This window comes from Puntigrus tetrazona, chromosome 1 (assembly GCF_018831695.1).
Source record: "Puntigrus tetrazona isolate hp1 chromosome 1, ASM1883169v1, whole genome shotgun sequence".
NCBI classification, from domain to species: Eukaryota; Metazoa; Chordata; class Actinopteri; order Cypriniformes; family Cyprinidae; genus Puntigrus; species Puntigrus tetrazona.
In genome coordinates, this window is record NC_056699.1 from 30,842,488 (window position 1) to 30,862,236 (window position 19,749).

Genomic DNA, 19,749 nt, shown 5'->3' on the forward strand with positions numbered 1-19,749 from the left:
GCGGTATGTGTATGTGTTTGTCTGTGAATGGAATGGAGGACCAGTGTCTAGAAGGGAAATAACAAGGCTTTGAACTCTGTGTAACCTTTACTTATACAGAGCCGGAACCTTTAAAAAATCACAGTGGGGAGATGCAGTAATTTCAAAGCTACCGTAAACAACATGTTCTTGTTAGTTAGTATTTCTTTTCAGGAACTAATAGGTTGCAGTAGGCCTTAATTATCTGAACTTATACACTATACTACTATACGTATTACTCAAAAAGATTGTATCTCATTTATAGCATATAATGAGTCGTGTATTTTGCAGAACATGAACACCCCGAATGCAACAAGGTGGGGAAAGAAAAGAAAAGAAACCACAAAAAAGTCTGCTTTTAGTCTAATGCGATATAATTATAATTTTTCTCTTTCCTCTAACATGAAGGGTTAATGCAGTACCGTTTGCCTGGGCGGCGTGCTTTTTAGCATCTCCTCGTGTCGCCCAAAACACTACTTTGAGGAACGCGTGTAACAGGCGCACAGTCGGTCACTCCCCCGAGCCCTGCGTCCTTTGCGCAGACGCGTCCACGCGTGCCACCGCCAGCTGAAAGTCCCATTCTCACGTTTCTAACAGAGCGCGCGGCTTCACAGCTGGATCGCGCTCCGCTTTCTTTAAGAGTTTACTCGTTTATACTGTTTTGGCGTTTCCGCTCATCGGAAAACTTCCAATTTGATTCGTTTTGAATTAACAAGAAACAAAACAGTTGATACCTGACCGAAAACATTTTCAGTTTTTCTCCAGTGGATAATTTGCTGCCTGAAGTAAATTGGACTGTCGTGTGAATCTTGGAAATGCGGTTTTGAAGGGCTGTTTGGACTAAAATCATGCCGAATTGTATATGGAATAATCTCCTGTTAACAAAGTTAACATAAGGTTTGCTCTTTCGCTTTTCTTGAGTGAAGTCTATTTCAGCTGCGCTCCCTTACGTATTTTTCTTTTTTTAAAAAAACAATAGCCTGACCTCACTACATAACCAGGGTTTTATTATAGTAAAAGTGTATTAACCATGGTTTTTTTTTGTTGTTGTTGTTTTTTGCGTACTGATAGTGATTAGTTTTGCAAAACCATGGTTACTATGGTTTAACTCTAAGCTGGCTATCGTTTAACTTTAGTAACCATGGTTTTTTAGTTGTAGTAAAACCGATGTTTATTTGTAGTAAAGCTAATGTTTAATTTTCGTACGGGGGATTACTCATAAACGCGACATTTAAAACTAATTTCTTTGTTTCAAGTTTCAGTAAATATAGTTTCACCAGTATTTAGTCATCTCTGGTTGGGGAGATACTGACAGTATTTTGTAATACTCCGCGTCTTTCTGCAGTCTAAGGCGCTGCTGTGGAGCTGAAGATGGGTCGCTTGAACGCTCAGGTTTTGTTGATGCTGGTGATGGTAGCACTGCCTGTAGTGGTACGGTGTTGCCCACGGTCTTGTGCCTGCCAGCAGCCCGCAGAGGTGCACTGCACGTTCCGCTCTTTGCTCACGGTACCTGCTGGCGTGCCCAAACAGGTGGAGCGGATGAATTTGGGGTAAGAACGAGTGTCATAAGTTCATTATTCTTAGACATTGTTTTCTGATATCATCTTTCCTAAAATAACACTTTAGCACACCCACTTCTAAAAATGATTTATCTTGTGATTGTCATACAGGTCATGGAAACATGCTGAAACTGGCTCTCATTTCGCGTTGTTTTAAAACGTTTAATTCAAGTGGGTTCATTTGTAGGCTAGTGGGAATTTCCCTTGATGATGTTAAATGCCAGGGATATTTCGACCATTTTACAGGTGACCTTCAGCTATTCGGGTTGTTTAGGACTCTCCCAGGAAGGATTTGAGATGGTACTTTGGGGAGACAGACTAGTTTTCACACTTTGTATGTTTTATTACTCAGTTACTTAAAGATGTACAGTACATTTCTGTTATTGCCCAAGAAATCTAAGATTCAGTTGTCAAAATGCAATATTTCATCGGTGTGTGTGTGTGTGTGTATATGTATATATATATATATATATATATATATATATATATATATATATATATATATATATATATATATATATATAGTAAATAATAAATTATAGATTAAAAAATTATTTTCTTTTATATTTATTATATTTCTTAATGCAAGGAATATCTGAGCCTGCAAGAGAGGTTTGACCAAAAGTAACAGCAGGAGGACTTGAATGCGACCTTTAGGGTCTATTACACCATAAAAAGAAGGGTGGTGACACCTGGGGTTAACTATACTGGAGACGCACCTTTAAAAGGTGATCCATTGTACTTTTTTCTCCTATCTCCTATCCACGTTTGGAAAAAGTACAGCTGTTTAAGAATGGTAACCTTGAAGGGTGAGACAAGGTATAAAAGGCAGGACCGCCCTGTCGTCTTTGTCACTTTTTCTGTGTGTTTCTGTATGACCTTCTTGCAAGAATAAAACTCTAAAAGACCATCCTATTAAGTCATTTGTGAGTTGTTTTTCAAAATTGCCACAACAAACCGTAAGTTATAATCAGCTTAGTTGAACCATGTATGTAATTGTTGTTTTATTATGTTCACTTGTTTACCCCAAAAAAGTTCAGAAAATATTATATTCACTGTGTTAACTTCACTTTTAAATTAATTGTAACAATTAGGCATTTGAATACATATTTATGCAATTAGTCAAAAACATGCTCTGGTCTGCCCATTTAAATTGATAAAAAAAAAAATTTGTAAATCATTTAGCAAAATCATTGTATAATTAACATTGATCTCGCTGACCCCTTATTATGTCCCTTCTTCATTCAGGTTTAATTCTATACATAGAATAACTTACAGCTCTTTCGCTGGGTTACGAAAACTGGAGCTTCTTTTAATGCATGGCAATGATGTGCATCAAATTCCTGATGGAACATTCCATGACCTCATATCCCTTCAGGTACTGTCAATTTTTTCTTTTGAAAATTCATTATTTCTGCATTTCTTTTGTTGTGCTACTGTTCGCCATTACACTTAATATATTTATGGAACAGCTATTGCAATGAAATGACACAAGTTAAAATGCCTTTCTTCACAGATGCTGAAACTAAGCTATAATAAACTGAAGGTAATTAGCAGACAGACACTTGTGGGTCTCTGGAGTCTCACTAGGTTGCACCTGGATCACAACAGACTTGAGTTCATCCACCCCAATGCATTCCAAGGCCTCACGTCTCTTCGCCTTCTCCAACTGGAGGGCAATCAACTTCAGCAGCTCCACCCAGCCACCTTCTCCACTTTCTCTATTCTTGGGCACTTCCCAGTTTCCACCGTGAAACACTTGTACCTGTCTGATAATTTACTGACCACTTTGTCACAAAGGATGCTAGCAGGCATGCCCTACCTGGAGAATCTCTCCCTACATGGGAACCCTTGGGCCTGTGACTGTCGCATGAGGTGGTTTAAAGACTGGAATAAAAATTCACCAGGTAATTATCATAATGTCAATCATTTTGATGTTAACATTAAAAAATAGGATGTTGCTTCAGTTCATAGGGAAAAGTAGTAGAAATCAGGAACAGTAATAATCATATGGGATTATGCATGGGATTATATAATGTTGTTTATGGTTACACTTAACATATAATAGTAAAATTAGTTGCAGAATTGTTTCCAATATTTATCACTTTATTTTATCTTGAAGATTTTCCCTATTTCTTTTCCAGGAGTGCTGAAATGTAAAAAGGACAAAGCCTATCCAGATGGCCAGCTATGCCCTATGTGTTTCTCTCCAAAACATCTAAAGAAGAAACAACTCCAGGAGCTGGAGAAACCCACTTGCAATAGTCCCATCATCAGCATGACTCACAGAGCCATTTCCCCAGATGATACAGAAAGTGACCTCTTGACGACTGATGAAATTCGTCAACCCCTTGGCAACATTTCTCTGAGCCTGTCAGATGAACATGGGCATCAAGTAGACCTGGAATGCCTTGTCACTGAGCCAAGAGAGCTAACTAGCATAGGCTGGGACTATGTTAACCAGTATCAAATAGCAGCAAATGTGACTCTGACATTAGATTTAAAGTGTGCAATTGACAGGTCCAGTTATGAGAGGTTATGGAGGCTGATTGCCTATTACAGTGATGTTCCAGCCCACCTTCAAAGAGAAATTATGTTGAGTAAGGAGCCTTACACAAGCTTCAGATATCGGCAAGATGCTGAAAAGGATGCTCTTTACTACACAGGAGTAAAAGCTAACATAGCAGCTTACCCACCTTGGATAATGCAGTCATCAATGAACCTTCAGCTAAACCGACTTCAGTCTACAAGTAAAGGTGTTCGACTAATTCTCAGCACTCATATGACCGAGGTTATGGAAAATGAATCTATAAGACAGCAGAGTAGGGGCTGGGTTGTAATTGAGTCCAAGAATGACACTAGAACAATGCAGGCTGCTGTCGTGGGACATCCTGCTGAGATAAACTGTTCCATACATAGCTCAGGGAACGAGTCAGTTAAATGGATGCTACCCGATGGCTCTACGTTAAAAACACCTTTTAGCAATGGTGATAATAGGCTTGCAGCATCAAGTGCTGGTCTTCTTAAAATCAAGACTGTGGATCATTCTGATTCAGGAGTGTACTACTGTATTGCAGAGGTTTCAGATGACCTTACCATACTCCCTTTTCGCCTAACAGTGGAGGAATCCTCCAGTCCACCTCCTGAAGGTGAAGGAGTAACTGAGCCAGTTACAGGATTCACAGGTGGACCTTTTTTGCTTCCATGTGTTTCCACTGGATCCCCTGACGCGGATATACACTGGATTCTCCCTGATGGTAACATTATAAACAAGTGGGTAAACATTTCCAGGATATCTGTGGCTCCAAATGGATCTCTGATTATTCGACACAGTCAGCTTTCAGACAATGGATACTATAAGTGTGTTGCAGGAAATCAGCATGGGATGGATACTTTGGCAACAAAAGTAATAATATCAAGGCCACCGGGGCTACCATTAAGGAAGTACTCTAGTAGACCTCAGCCTGCTGAGGGAGTTTCAACTCAAGTCCTTGTGACGAATGACATGGAGTCTTCTGGGGATAATGAACCTGAAGAGTTTTTAGAGAAAGTGCTTCCTAGGCAAGTGGACTTACCCAATAGGCGGCGGGTCCCAAGTGTAGAAATAAAGAGAGGTCATCCATTTAGGAACTCTTGGAGACGCCCTGCCACACCAAGAAGGAAAATAGGAAGCCCAGTAGTGGATAAGGTTAAGACTGTGGAGTCAAGAAGAAAAATGAGTGTATCAAACAACCAAATAGACCCAAAGCGCTGGGCAAACATTTTGGCAAAAGTTCGCAGTGGTGGAACTAGTTTAAAAACCACTACTCCAAACTATGCTCAGTCCAGCACAAACAAAATACTGGAGACACAGACTTCCTTTACAAAGAAATCGGAAATTGCTATCAAGATTGAAGGATCATCTGCAGAAAGTGCAACAATAGAGGGCACCAGGGCACCAGTAAAGGATGTGTTGAACTCAGTGTCTCACAGTGAACTCACAGTGTCACAGATGCCCACTGAGGCTACTGAGTACAATTTGGATATAAGAGCTCTGGATTCTAATGATTCGAGAAATGTTATATACCAAATAGCTGCTCCTGAAACAGATCCAAATTTGTTTACAGTTAGTACATATATCACACAACCCACAGTAGGACCACTGATGACCCATTTCACTTTGGGAGATTCAGACGTTTCAAAAGGAGCAGAAGAGAACACTGTGTGGAGTACAGCATCATATGGAACCCATTTACAGGAAAACCAAAGCCACACAATGGATGGTGGCAGGGTAACTGAAGCAATTCAGAAGTCTGAAGAAGATGAAGAACATGGGGTTTTACAAAACCCAGAGGTTTTGGGAAAGGTTTATCAAGGAAGGATGGATCACAGCTTAGCATCAACCACAGCAAAAACCTTCACAGAACCAAGTCCAGAAACCGCTGTGTACTATTTTACTGAAATTCTTACTACAATTAAGCAAGGACCACAGACCCCACAAAAGCACATAACTCAGAAAAAACATAATGTCTCAAAAATTCCACTGCTCCTTACTGTGACACCAACCACCAAACCCACCTCAGGACATAAAGCAACCTTCACTAATTTATTTAATGCCTCTTCCTCACGTGCTAGGAACTCATCCAGTTTGAGGAGGAGGAATGGTGGAAGACGAAGAAAGCCTAATCGAATTAGAACTAAGACAAACAGTTCTAAATCATCAGTACATGTCACAAATGTCACCACACAGCCCACTTCAGCTGTAACTGTGGAGGTTACAAATGGGTTTTCAGTCATTACTAAGACAACTGCCTCCTCTCAAACTAAAATAGAAACATCTCCATGGGCCAAAAGTGCAGGAGCCAAGATGAATATTACTGTTCCATTAACTGACAGCCAACCACCGTCACTAGGCAAAATGACTCATGAAGAGAACACAGATTCATTATACAGTGGCAGGAATAACAAAATCCATACATCCAAATCTCAAGAAAATGTATTTATGACAAAGGATACACACTCATCTAATTCTAAGTCAGCTCAAGAACTTAAAAACACTGCAATAGTAAGAGGGTCTCCATCAATATTGAGTAATTTTGGAAGAGAACAAGAAACGACAGCTATACAGAAAGAAAACAAATCTGCCTTGTCCTCCCATATTACAAATCCTCCTGTGAAGGTAGACATTAATGAGTGGTTTACAAGCATTCATACCCCTGCGGCTAAAATGTTTGTAGAGACTCAACAGGGAAAAATTACAAGAGACCCCAGCTCAATCCCAACATCAGACAGCTCTCATGCACAATTAGAGGAGCTTCCAGGTGCAAGTCCAGATAAAACAAACAACCAATATAACTCCACAGAGACTGAAAACATTCTGTCTTACAAAGAGCTTGAAGGAAGGTTTCCTGTGAGGCCATTTACTTCATCTTCCCCAAGCGCTCAGAATGAAATACTTAAAAATAATTTGGATATCCAACATGATTTAGCAACAGCAGCCACTGCAATTTTTGAGGGGACACAACATAATTCACAGACTCCAACAGGCAGCCCCAAAATCTCTCCAGTATTAGTGTTGGCAACAACAAACCCAAGCAGCCTTCCAACTGACAGCATTCACAACAGAGCAGAATCTTCTTTATCCATGAATCCTTGGGCTCCATTAGAAAATTCTGATCTGCCTCCAGTTACAAAAGAAAACATTATTTCCACGACAACAACTACAACAGCTCTGAAATCTCCTACAGTATATACCCATATGTTTTACCAAAATACACCCACGTCTGCAAATATGCTAGATGAACTAGACAAAGTTAATCACATTCCAGACAGCAACAAAGCCATATCTGTAACCCCAGGCAAAGAAACTATTAGTAAGATAGAACTTAGCAAAACAAATAGCAGAGCAGGACCTCGAGTGACACAATTTCCTTATCAGTTAGCCAGTGTTTCTGAGGAAACAGTACCTCAAGAATTAGAAGACGACATTCACAGAAAGACAACTACAAAAACACCCACGACTCAACCACTTCACTCAACTTCAACAGGTTCTTCACAAAAACTTTCTAGTAGGCCAGGTGTTCAGGGTAGAGGAAGCTCTTTAATACGTTATGCCACATCAGGAGGACCTCAAAAAAGACCAACAGCAGCGCCTGAGGGTAGTAGCAAGCCTCGGATCATCAGCACAGACATTAGATCAGTAACAGCACATGCTGAGACTGATGCCTATTTGCCTTGTGTGGCTGTGGGGAAACCCAATCCCTTCCTTTCATGGACTAAAGTATCCACAGGTAGGGAAAGACATGGTTATATTATAATTCTGTTTCCAATACATTGTTGACACATGCATGTAGAAATATTGTAGAATATTCTGTACTTAAAATGTTCAATGTATTCCTGCAGGAGCAAGTGTAACTCAGAATACCAGGATTCAAAGATTTGAGGTCTCCTCTAATGGTACCCTCATAATCCACAATGTACTTCCTCTGGACCGGGGCCAGTACCTCTGCAGTGTGCAAAACCAGCATGGAGAAGATAAAATTGTTGTCAATTTAATTGTCCTGGCTGAACACCCCAAAGTGCTGCAGCCTCGCTATAGTGAAGTCACAGCATACCTTGGAGAAACTGTTGCATTTGAGTGTCAGTCCCAAGGGCTTCCTCGGCCTCGGATCACCTGGGTCCTACCTGATAGAGAAATGGTACATTCTAGTGGACTTACTCAAGCCAATCCCGAAAACAAGGTCTCAGTCTTACCAAATGGCACACTTCACATGAAATCGGTCAGTCACATGGATCGAGGAATTTATAAATGCATTGCAAGCAATGCAGCGGGTGCTGATACCATGTCTGTTCGGCTTACTATTATGGCTTTGCCACCTATAATTCAGCAAACAAGAACTGAAAATATCACTCTTCCAGAAGGTAGCACTGCATACTTGAATTGCACCGCCAGGGGTGCCCCTTCACCTTCTATTGGCTGGATTACCCCTGATGGAATGCAACTCCGTCCCTCACAGTTCATCAATGGACGTAACTTATTTGTATTCCCAAATGGAACACTCTATATTCGTAGTCTCTTTCCGACAGACACAGGGAGGTATGAATGCTCAGTAACCAATGTGGTTGGCACTGCACAGAGGACCATTATTTTGACTGTAAGGAAGTCCATGATATACTCAAGAGCCAAGATTACATTCTCTTCGCCTCATAAAACAGATGTGGTCTATGGGGGCAGGTTGCACCTGGACTGTATTGCATCAGGGAATCCAGAACCCAGGATCATCTGGAGGACTCCATCAAAAAAGCTTGTGGATGCTCACTACAGGTAATATAAACACTTTATAGAAGCACATCTCCTTTGAATTCTGGGTTTACACAAATTTACAAAAATATGCACATAGCTACTGTCTACTCCCTTTTTTTCCATTCTCTCTGTATTTCTCTTGCTCCTTAAACCATGCACTTAGACAGTTTTCATAACTTTGCATCTTGTTTTGACTGATGAGATTATTATTTTTTTTACATGTAAATCAAACACTCTAACCGCTCTTCTAAAAGAAGGGCACATCTCGTAATGAAATCTCAAGCATCAAGAGTGCAACAATACATAAAAATCTAAAATCTACTATTGGAATCATTACGGTGATGAAATTACACCTATTAAATAATAACAATTATAATTATAATGTCTTTTTGGTATATTTCAGTTACGATCCAAGGATAAAAGTGTCTGCCAATGGTACACTATCCATCACATCTGTGACAGAGATAGATGATGGTGAATACCTCTGTGTTGTCCGCAACAAAGTTGGGGATGATTTTGTGCCCTTTAAAGTCATCGTCTTGGCAAAACCTGCTAAAATTGAGCAGAAGACAAAGTCTGATAAGAAGGTAATGTATGGAGGAAACCTAAAAGTTGACTGTGTGGCCTCTGGACTACCTGACCCTAAAATCCAGTGGGCACTGCCTGATGGCACCATGATCAACAATATTGTGAAGTCTGAACGTAATGTTGGCAGTCGAAGTCGCAGGTATGTTGTCTTTGCTAATGGAACCCTCTTCTTCAATGAAGTAGGGATCCGTGAAGAGGGCGACTATACTTGTTATGCCGAGAACCAGGTTGGAAAAGATGAGATGAAAGTCCATGTAAAAGTAGTCGCAGATGTTCCCATGATTGCTAATAAGACAAAAGACGTAATCAGGGTCCTGTATGGGGAATCTGTTTCTCTGCAATGCGGTGCCAAGGGTGAGCCAACACCTCTTATATTGTGGTTTTCACCCACTAATAGAGCCATATCTTCAGGTTCAGACAAATATTTTATACATGATAATGGGACACTAGTCATTCAGAAAGTTCAGCGATACGATGGTGGAAACTATATATGTCTTGCTAGGAACAGTGCAGGGCAGGATCGCAAAGTTTCCAGAGTAGAAATCCTTGTCTCTCCACCTGCAATTAATAGCCTCACCGGTACCATAAACTCAATGAGGGTTTCTAGTGTGAGAGATCAGCGCAAATTGATTGACTGTGAAACCACAGGTACCCCTGTTCCACGTGTCATTTGGGTTCTTCCAGAAAATGTTGTACTCCCTGCACCATATTATGGCAGTCGAATAACAGTACATCGCAATGGCACTTTAGATATCCGTTCAGTGAGAATGACCGATGCAGGCCAGTTAGCCTGCGTTGCTCGTAATGAGGGAGGCGAAACAAGGCTTAACGTTCAGCTTGATGTAACAGATATTTTAGAGAAGCCAAAACTTAGGAGTCCTAAAGTGGAGTCACTGTTACTAACTGTAGGCAGGACAATTAATCTTAACTGTTCAATTGATGGGTCCCCAACCCCACATCTGACCTGGATCCTTTTAAATGGCTCTCCACTACCGAGTGGTGCACAATTCAATAAATTCCTCCACAAGTCCGATGGGACTTTGGTCATTAGTAATCCTGCTCTCTCAGAGGCAGGCACTTATCGTTGTTTGGGGCGCAATGCTGCTGGAATGGTTGAAAGAACTGTTACATTAATGCCAGGACACAAGCCAGAAATCAATAACAGGTACAACTCGCCTATTAGTATCATGAATGGGCAGAGTTTACATCTGCATTGCTTGTCAAACACTGACTCTGTCCACCTTGCCTGGACCCTACCGAGCGGGATGGTCTTAAACCGACCTCAAAGAGCAGGTCGTTATGCTGTTCTTACCAATGGAACCCTCTCAATCCAACAGGCCTCTGTCCACGACAGAGGCTCGTACACCTGCAGGGCCTCAAATGAATATGGAAGCTCCCTACTAACTGTACCAGTCATCATCATAACATATCCACCCCGTATTGCTAGCGGTCCAGCTCCTGCCACCTATGCTAAAAAAGGAGTAGCGGTACAACTTAACTGTGCAGCCATGGGTATTCCCAAAGCAGAACTTGCATGGGAGACCCCAGACAGAACACGGCTTATTGTCAGCCCCCAGCCACAACTGATTGGGAACAAGTACCTCAGTCCTCAGGGTTCCTTAATCATCCAGAATCCTACCATGAAAGATGCTGGATTATACAGGTGCACAGCCAGAAATGTGGTAGGGGCCGACACAAAAAGTACATACCTTTACGTGTACTAAGAAACGCAGGAGGTCTGCTCTTCATATGCCCAAGAAACTGCGACATTGAGCTGTAACAAAGCTTAATAGCAATAGCATTTGTCAATGTGAAATATAGAAAGGAATCAGTCCAAAGCAAAAACATTACATTGTATTTTATTCAAGTTCGCAAGTAAAACATTGCGAAATGTAAAAAGGTACTACCCTTCTTGGTATGGGATTCATGTAATGTAACCAACCTACTGATATTACAAGGCATCTTTCTGCTTTTATTGTTTGACAATGACAGTTTATGTCGAAATGTATAGTTGAAATAAAAGATTTATTTGTAGCCATGAAGAAAAATATAAATGATATATTCTGACTTTCATAGGCAATAATTCAGAATATTTCACAAATCAGGGATAAAATTATTTTTAATAATGCATCAAGTAAAGAAAAAAAATATTAAAATCATTCACATTGGTTTTTTTTTTTTAATGAATCACATTCCAAAAATTACTTTTTCCCCCAGTATTACATACAGATTCTCAGCTTTCAAGAATTACTATCAAATCAGATACAAAGCTGCCTACAATAGCTTTCTCATGTTTTTTTGTTTTGTTTTTTGTTTCTAAATGTTTCATATCTTTCTGTTATTTCAGTTGTACCACTTATAAATTATTTGTTCTTTGAAAACTAATGTATTTGTATTTGCATATTTTTAATAAAGATAAGTTTTAATAAAAAAAGTCAAGACGTCAGCCATTGTGATACACACATGATACACATGGAACACAAGGAACAATGCTTGTTTTATTAACAAATATTATGTATTATATTATCCTACCTTTGGGTGGATGTCCCATAAAATTTTGATGAAACAAAAGGGCGTCAATCATTGTACACAACAATCTGCTATAAATATATATATAATATGTATAGGTATATTCTTTAAATAAAGCATTTGTGCCTTTATTATATGTATATTGTATAAAGCAAAATTTGTAAATTTTTTGATTTTTGACTAGCCTCTGATAATATAAACATTCTCTAATCAGTAAGTGGTTCATTAAAACTAGAAATTCTGAAAAAATGTAGCTAAAGTTTTCTCAAACATATTGAAAGCAAAGGAATCAGACGAGCCCTAAATTTTTTTCAACAACATATTGTGCAAACCTCACTATGTGACATATGTTTGTTAAAATGCAACCTATCAAATTTGCACGCAAACCAACTACAGCAGAATTATTATTATTATTATTGAAACAACGCAAAAACTTGACAACAAAACCACAAAACATGGAAGAGGTCATATAAAGCATGTCGCATTTATTTGTGACTCTGAAACCCTTTATGTACTGTATGTACCGGACTATGACACACAGCACAAGTAATCTCTCAGAATCTCAAAATTTTTAAAAAGAGTCAAAGCATGCTCATAGATATAAACGTATGTGGTTTGTCCACGTGTCAAAATACACATTTAAAGAGAATAAGAGTTCTATTAGATAGTCTCTTAGATTAGAACATATGAAGAGAGAGAGAGAGAGAGATCTATCAGAAGAGAAGACCTCAATATACTGAGAATGGCATAATTTATTGAACCAAATCAAGTGAAAGATGTTCTCTAATTGACATAAGCATAAATAGTTCATGATTTCAAAGAGCTGTCATGTAAACAAGGCAGAGCCAGAGAGTAATAAATGGATCTAAGTTTAAACTCAAGGTTCCATCTTAGAACTGGCTGTGACTTAGTCCAACCGCTAAAAGTTAGTAGTGAGACAGATGATTTGGAGACAGGGTTATGAAAAGACACAAATATGTGTTTATGATTCTATTTCATCGTCTTTTTTCAACTGAGATGTCTACTCTGCTGGTGGAGTTTGTGTAGGTGTTAAAACTAGAGAGTGTTTATAGGCTGACCTCTAGTGGCAAAAAAGGCAATTTTGCTGTAGGGCACTGCAAAGAAAGACATGTTTTTGACCGCTTATGTCATTAGGCGCATTTCCTCTCGGTTGAAGCATTTGTTACTACATGATTTTTGTCAGACACTGACAATAAATACTAAATAATTCTCTCAGTTCTTTTCACGTGAATTAATAGTAATCGACTAATGCTTAAATAATTGATTTGAAACAGTAAGCCAATTTCAAAGCCTCTCTTAACAGCTACAGAGCGTATTTATAGCCAATTCTTAAATGATACAGATAGATATCACATACTTATTACATATAGGTTCAAAATACCCAAACCGAATTACTACATTTAAATGTCTGTCTAGATTTAACATAAATGGTAAATATATAGTAGAGTATTTTTTCATACGATCCAGTGATTTCGGCAAATGCACAACAGAGGTAGAAAAGCAGCTATATTTGAGGAGGGGAAAACGTAACAGTTGGGATCGTTGATATGTACAGTACAAATGAAAGTGTATAGATGCAGTGTTTTATATAACCTAATGAACACACATCCAGCACATACTCACAAAATTAATCAAGGAACAGGTCGAGTTTTCTCATGATGTTGTTAAAGGCGTCTTTACCCACGTAATCAGCATGGCCTTCCTCCCACATGCGGCGATGCTCCAGGTCATCCACCTCTGTCTCAGCAGCAGCCTGCAATTTGAGGAACCACATGAAAAAAATCTTTAATAACACCATTTCTATCAAAATCATAATTATATGTAATCCTGGGGGGGATATACCGGTGGATTCATGACTGCAGAAAAATTACACAGACGCCATTAGATGGCACTATTTACAAAAACAGACCCATCTCGAAGTTCATAATGTTTTTTTGCATCTCTTTTTTAAATACTGTTTCAGTCAGTATTTACATTTATATTTATATTTTAGTATAAATTTGTAGTAATTTTGTGTTTTAGCATTTTTTAAATATTTTAAGTAAATCAAGTTAAACAGGCAAAATGAAAATGAGAAATGTTACAATATATTTGTTAGCATTTTAATTTTTGTTTCACTTAGTTAACTTTATTTCAAATATCCATGTCTGCTTTTTTGTCCATTTTACATTTTGTAATGAACCTATTTTAACCTTTTTTTTGAAAGACAAATATTAGAAGTACTACAACAACGAAGCCATTCATGTTTCTCATAAGCAGGTATGCAAGCGTATTTTTCTACATACAGCTTCTCCGGTGGCTGTGGCAGAATCATCAGCAGTCTCGCTCTCTAGCTCAGATGGAGGGCTGACTACAGGGGTCTCCTCAGTCTCCCCACCAGACAGAACATCAGAGAGAATATTCTGACGTTACGGGATAAATAAGTAAGTAAATAAATGCATGGTCCTTCTCCTAAAACATTTTTGCATAAGAAAATATATGCACTTTCGCAATATATGCAATGCATTTTTACTACAAAATCAGGATTTGAAGGTTTGAAACTTTAGCCTTTAACTTGATATTGTATTTTTGCTCAATGCGTGTGCTCATTTAATCGTAAAATTTGTTTGGAATCAAACAACGCTTCGTGCAATGAACATACATAAGGCATATACAATCTTGTGAAGCAGCGTAACGGATTGAATGGATGGAGAGCGAACTGAAAACAGTTTTATCCCTTATTTAAATCTAAGGTTCTGGCCCAGTTTAGCTAAGCCTTTGCACTGCGTGCAAACCGAACTCTTCGCATGCACTGTGTTTTTGCAGCCATCTGATCTAGTTTATGTTCTCTTCGTGTGAGTCACTGCTGGGTGTGTCACCGCATTTGTCTAAAAGCCCAGAGGGAACAATACTTTTAAAGGAGGAGGAGTTGATTTAGAGAAAGCCTCAAAGCGAGAGGCAGTTCAAAATTGCATAATATCACTTTTCGCAGTTCTTCATCTCAGTTCTTCAAACCTTCATTTCTCTGGGCAATACCACTTACCGATTCCTCTGACTTTTCGGATGAGCTAGAGCTGATTGTTAGCGGGTCCAAAGTCAGAGGTGGAGAGGGCATCGTCATCTCTTTGTGGTGGGCTTCAGTGCTGCTCTTTTGGCTTTGTGATGGAGTCTGATGTGTCTGTGGAGAAACCAACCGCTGCGCTGACTGCAAGCCAAGAGAAAGAGCGGAGATGACTGACGGTTTAAATACAATTTAATATTAGGTTCGTTAAATCAGATAATTATGCTAATGGTGTGTTAAAATGAGAGTTCACCCAAAAATGAACGTTCAGTCATCATTTACTCAACCTCATATTGTTCCAAACCCATTAATGGCTTTATTCAGCGGAACGTAAAAAAAAAAAAAAAAAAAAAAGATTTTTAAGAACGTTGGAAAACAAGCTTTTTGTTGCCAATGGCCTTGATTGTACAGACTTTTGGAACCAATATTTTTCAAAATATCTTCTTTTATGTTCCACAATATGTCATACATGTTTAGACTGAGATGAGGGTGAGTACATTTTTTAAAATGTTTTAATTTTATATACACAAACAAACACATATATATGTGTGTGTGTGTGTTGTGTATTTTTTTTGTACTTTTACAGTTACACATAATAATTAGCAAAACCTTTGTTGGTTGTTGGATAAAAGATTTCCACATCATGAGAACATCCAAAAAGACCATGTAGGTATTGCTACTATGTACACACACATAAAAATGTCTGATGTTAGTGTACTCTTCTTACATAGTCTTCATTCTTGTCGTCCTTCTGAACTTGTAGCCGTCTTTGACTGTAGTACTCCACCCACCATAAATTCATAAATTGCTGAAAGTTGTTGCTGGGATCTCTTAAAGACGCCTCACTGGAAGCCTGTGGGTCATATGGAAGGTGCCAGGGCTTAGTCCCACCCAGGAAGTGGACGATTTTAGCATGGTGGCCATACCTGCGCAAAACCACAATGCTTATTTGTCATACTTGTGCGCGTTAAATGTCATGTGCGATTAGTTACTAAACAGTTGAGAAATCCAGTAATTATCGGTATACTTCACATACTGCTGAAATGCTGGTAGATACGTGTAAACGACACCGGCTGTGAGGTTGTACACGAATGGTAAATGCTTCCTGATATCTTTTACTGCCCAGTCACTGAAGAACGTGTTTAAAACACCCTGGTCTCCTCCTACACATGATAATAATGTTTTTTTTTTAAAATAAGCTTTATGCTCACCAAGAATATAGTATAGTAATATAATATGAAACATTAGAAAGATAGTTGTCATCATTTCATTGCCACCACCCTCATGTCATTCTAATTATGCTGAACACAAAATAAGATATTGAATCATTTTGAAGAACTCAAATGTATTAATTTCTTTCAAATAAAATCATACTGAAACTCTTGAACGGTAAAGCATATGTGGTCCTCTTGTTGTTTTTAAATATTAAAAAATACAAACGTGACAAAACAGCATTTGTGGCTAATTAAAGTTCCAACAGGTTTTGCGTGCAGCCGATTTAGCCTGAACTTAAGAGATCTGAATGTAATATCAGCTAAATATAACCGTGTGATTCACCATCAAAGCTGCCGTGCTGTGCAGCGTGTTCCAGTATTTGGGTATGGGTATCCAGGGAGGGCCTAAACACAAATACCCCGGAGTTGAAGCAATCCGGCCAGCCTGGATCAGGTGCAGCAGACAACTCTTCATATTCAAACAGCTCATCGACATTACACAGTACCTGCGGCACAGTCATATTACGTCCAAAGCGTGAGACCAGCAACTCTCTAAAAGTCTGGAGTTTGCCTGCACATTAACGTATGTTCATTTTATTATTGCGTTTTGTGAATAAATGGCTTTTGGATATAATTCCTACTGTCGGGTACTCACGAGCGTGTCTGCATCCAAGAACACGCACTTGGTGTACTGTGTGAGGGTCCAGCAGTGGAGTTTGGTGAAAGTGACCCCCAGTTCAGGACGTCGCAGCAAGGAGAGATGGGCCTTGTCTCTGCTGTCCAGCGCATCTACCTCCACGACTTCATCAAACACGTCCTCCAGGGCCGATCTAGGCAAATCCATAAAAATCAACGAGCCGATCAGACAATGCAAGATAGATGGGAAGCAACCAAAAATAAATTAAATATTGCGCTAAAAACTATTACAGACTTGCAAACGCATGGCAAAGTATAATTAAAATCAGGATGCAGAATTAGATTTACATTGATGTTGTTTCAAAATGAATGGTGGAGGATGGTTAACTTTCTCACCTCGATGCTCTGGAAACGCCGGGGGAAACCATAGCCACTAACTTCCTCGATGTTTCATGCCTGCGCAGACTTTTGCCTACTACTAAACATCCCATGCTGTAGGCATCTGTGGTGGCCAGGGTCACAAAGGCCTGAGCCTCTGAGAGACAGAGACAGAAAACATTACAAAGGAATGGTACACACACGCATAGTTTATATGTGTGTGTGTGTGTGTTTGTGCATGTATATGTATATTTGTACGTGTGTTAGTGTTGATTTTGTTTTGAATGGACCAGATATTGAATAAAAAGAAGACATCACATTATTTATAATAGCCTTTCATGGTCACACATCCATTCCTCAAAAATAACTATCAACTGTGACTTTTGCCTCAATAAATATAATTAGCTGCTTATTAGTTAATGGCCCGGTATCATAGAAAGGGTTTAGCCGAAGTCAGGATTAGGCCACGAAATTTTAAGTAATTTTTAAAAACGTGCCAAAAAACCACCCATACACACACATTACAGGTGTGCATCTTAAGACAAAACAAAGGAACTGATATGTTTTAAGATCAGTCAGTGTAACAGCTCAGATGTACATTTTTTGTCTAGGACTACATTTAAGCCTCGTCTGTGAAACCAGGGTAGTTGTCAAGGTTAGGTACTGGGTAGGATTAGGGATCAAGAATAGGGTCACGCACAATATGTGCTTTATAAGTACTCATAATCAGCCAATAAACTAGTATGCTTCTTAAAGTTAATAATCCGAATTGGTCCCTATAGGTGTCACAGATTCAATTAACATTTGTTAAACAATTAAAAAAAACATCTGAAGCATTTCAAAATCTTAGTACATATTAATTTCGGCATTTATTAAGACAGTAACTTGAAATAAAAACGAATGCATTTGTATTGTTTGTTTTTTTTTTAGATTAATAAATATTACCACAAATGCGTTACTAATGAAACCTTATATTGTGAAGTCTTACCACTGCAATAATAAAGTAGCCTGTCGATTTTGGAGGAAGGTTTCCAAATACATAGAATACATTTATGTCAGTGACCCGTCAGTGCGAGCTGGTTACTATCCCCAGCTATCCACACTGTTGTCTTCCTGACCCCCTTTTTAGATAAAAAAGCAGATGGCTCGATGACACCTCTCTGTATGGTTAGTGACTGAACTCAGAATGAAACAACAGGCTTCAAACACAAATAGGGCGCTAATACTATCGGTAACAGCACACGGAATAAAGTGTCTTCCAAACGCCATTTTGATAATAAACAGCCAAGTTTGCCTGAATAGGTCAAAGCACATCACACACACTACCCACTCAATGATTTAAGGGTGCTCAATTATATATTTTTGTATGACATTTGGACAAAAATCGGTGTAAGGGTGAACTTACCCGCCATTTCAGTTTTTATACGGCTCTTCCAAGCAACGAAGAAAGACTGTATGAAACGAGCGCTATTAAGTAAATAGCAGCGTTTAAAATAAATGGCAAGTCGATGATAGCATATCTCCAAACAGCAGCGCGCCTCAGTCCGTGCTCAATAACAAGTGAAATCTGTTAGTAGCCTAACGGTCACACGACAGAGGTCATTCAACCCCGACACGACACGACACGACCCAACAGAAGAGATCTACCGAGATCCTGCAGCTTATTACACCGAATACTGAAAGAAGGGAACCAGAGAGCAACATCAGAACGAACAACAACGTTCTTAACCCAGGAATGGACATAGATTTTATTTGGTTAAAAAGGCAGCAAATACATATTTTAGACACTTTATTGCACATACAATAAGTCATGACTCATAATTTGTCTGGGTGGCGAAAGAGTTGCATTCAATGAAAGTCGTTGTGATTATAAACTTCTTCAGTAGTATTTACAGCAGGCGTCTTGTTACCTCGACAAATCATTCCACATTTTAAATGTATTTAAATATAAAAATTCTAATGACAGAAGTTGGCGTCCCATCATTTTATTTTAGTTGGCATTGTGCTACCGGTAACTCAGATTCTCATCAGCATACATTATCAGTAACATCCTCCTCTTCCTCATAGCCTTCGCTTTGATCGGTTCAAAAAAAAGAAGAAGTCAGTTTCTAATGCAAGAATGTACAAAAGCCTAACTGATGCATTCACCTGTATATAGACAGCTTGACCTTTGCAATAGGAAGTCCTTTAAGCAGCTTGCTGTACTTCAAAAAAAGTGTAACAATTTGTCATTTTAAAGTGCAGTATCTTACATTGGCACTATCTGAAATACTAAAAGAACACTAAGAGCCATTTATTGACCTCCTCTAAAGATGAATTAGTTACACAAAAGATTGAAAACAGAAAACTAAAAAGTACATTCTTAAACGAAATAAAAATTAGAATCAATACAACTTAGATAATCCAAAAAAAAAAAAAAAAAAAAAAAAAACACTTAACATTGTTAAAACACTAAAATCAGCCAATCACGTAACAGATGTTTCC

At 38.8% G+C, this 19,749-nt stretch overlaps 2 protein-coding genes across 4 annotated transcripts; one reads left to right on the plus strand and one right to left on the minus strand.

The window, feature by feature from the left end:
- Positions 1-360: 360 nt before the first annotated feature.
- mxra5a (matrix-remodelling associated 5a) lies at positions 361-11,411 on the plus strand. The gene is made up of 7 exons (XM_043239892.1): positions 361-915; positions 1,364-1,568; positions 2,826-2,955; positions 3,094-3,484; positions 3,722-7,846; positions 7,959-8,880; positions 9,263-11,411. The coding sequence occupies exons 2-7, from the start codon at positions 1,390-1,392 to the stop codon at positions 11,169-11,171; spliced, it is 7,656 nt and encodes a 2,551-aa protein (XP_043095827.1). The 5' UTR covers positions 361-915; positions 1,364-1,389; the 3' UTR covers positions 11,172-11,411.
- Positions 11,412-11,548: 137 nt separating this feature from the next.
- Positions 11,549-18,896, minus strand: gyg2 (glycogenin 2). 3 transcript variants are annotated; one of them, XM_043239911.1, is made up of 9 exons: positions 18,671-18,896; positions 17,284-17,422; positions 16,907-17,081; positions 16,595-16,757; positions 16,074-16,200; positions 15,765-15,963; positions 15,020-15,154; positions 14,283-14,399; positions 11,549-13,750 (listed from the first exon to the last, which is right to left on the minus strand). In XM_043239911.1, exons 1-9 carry the CDS (start codon positions 18,675-18,677, stop codon positions 13,625-13,627), a joined length of 1,188 nt encoding a protein of 395 aa, XP_043095846.1. In that variant the 5' UTR covers positions 18,678-18,896; the 3' UTR covers positions 11,549-13,624. The 3 variants fall into 3 exon arrangements, with proteins under 3 accessions (XP_043095846.1, XP_043095839.1, XP_043095855.1); XM_043239904.1 differs by having other exon boundaries at positions 15,020-15,181; positions 18,671-18,894; XM_043239920.1 differs by lacking the exon at positions 14,283-14,399 and having other exon boundaries at positions 15,020-15,181; positions 18,671-18,891.
- Positions 18,897-19,749: the final 853 nt, after the last annotated feature.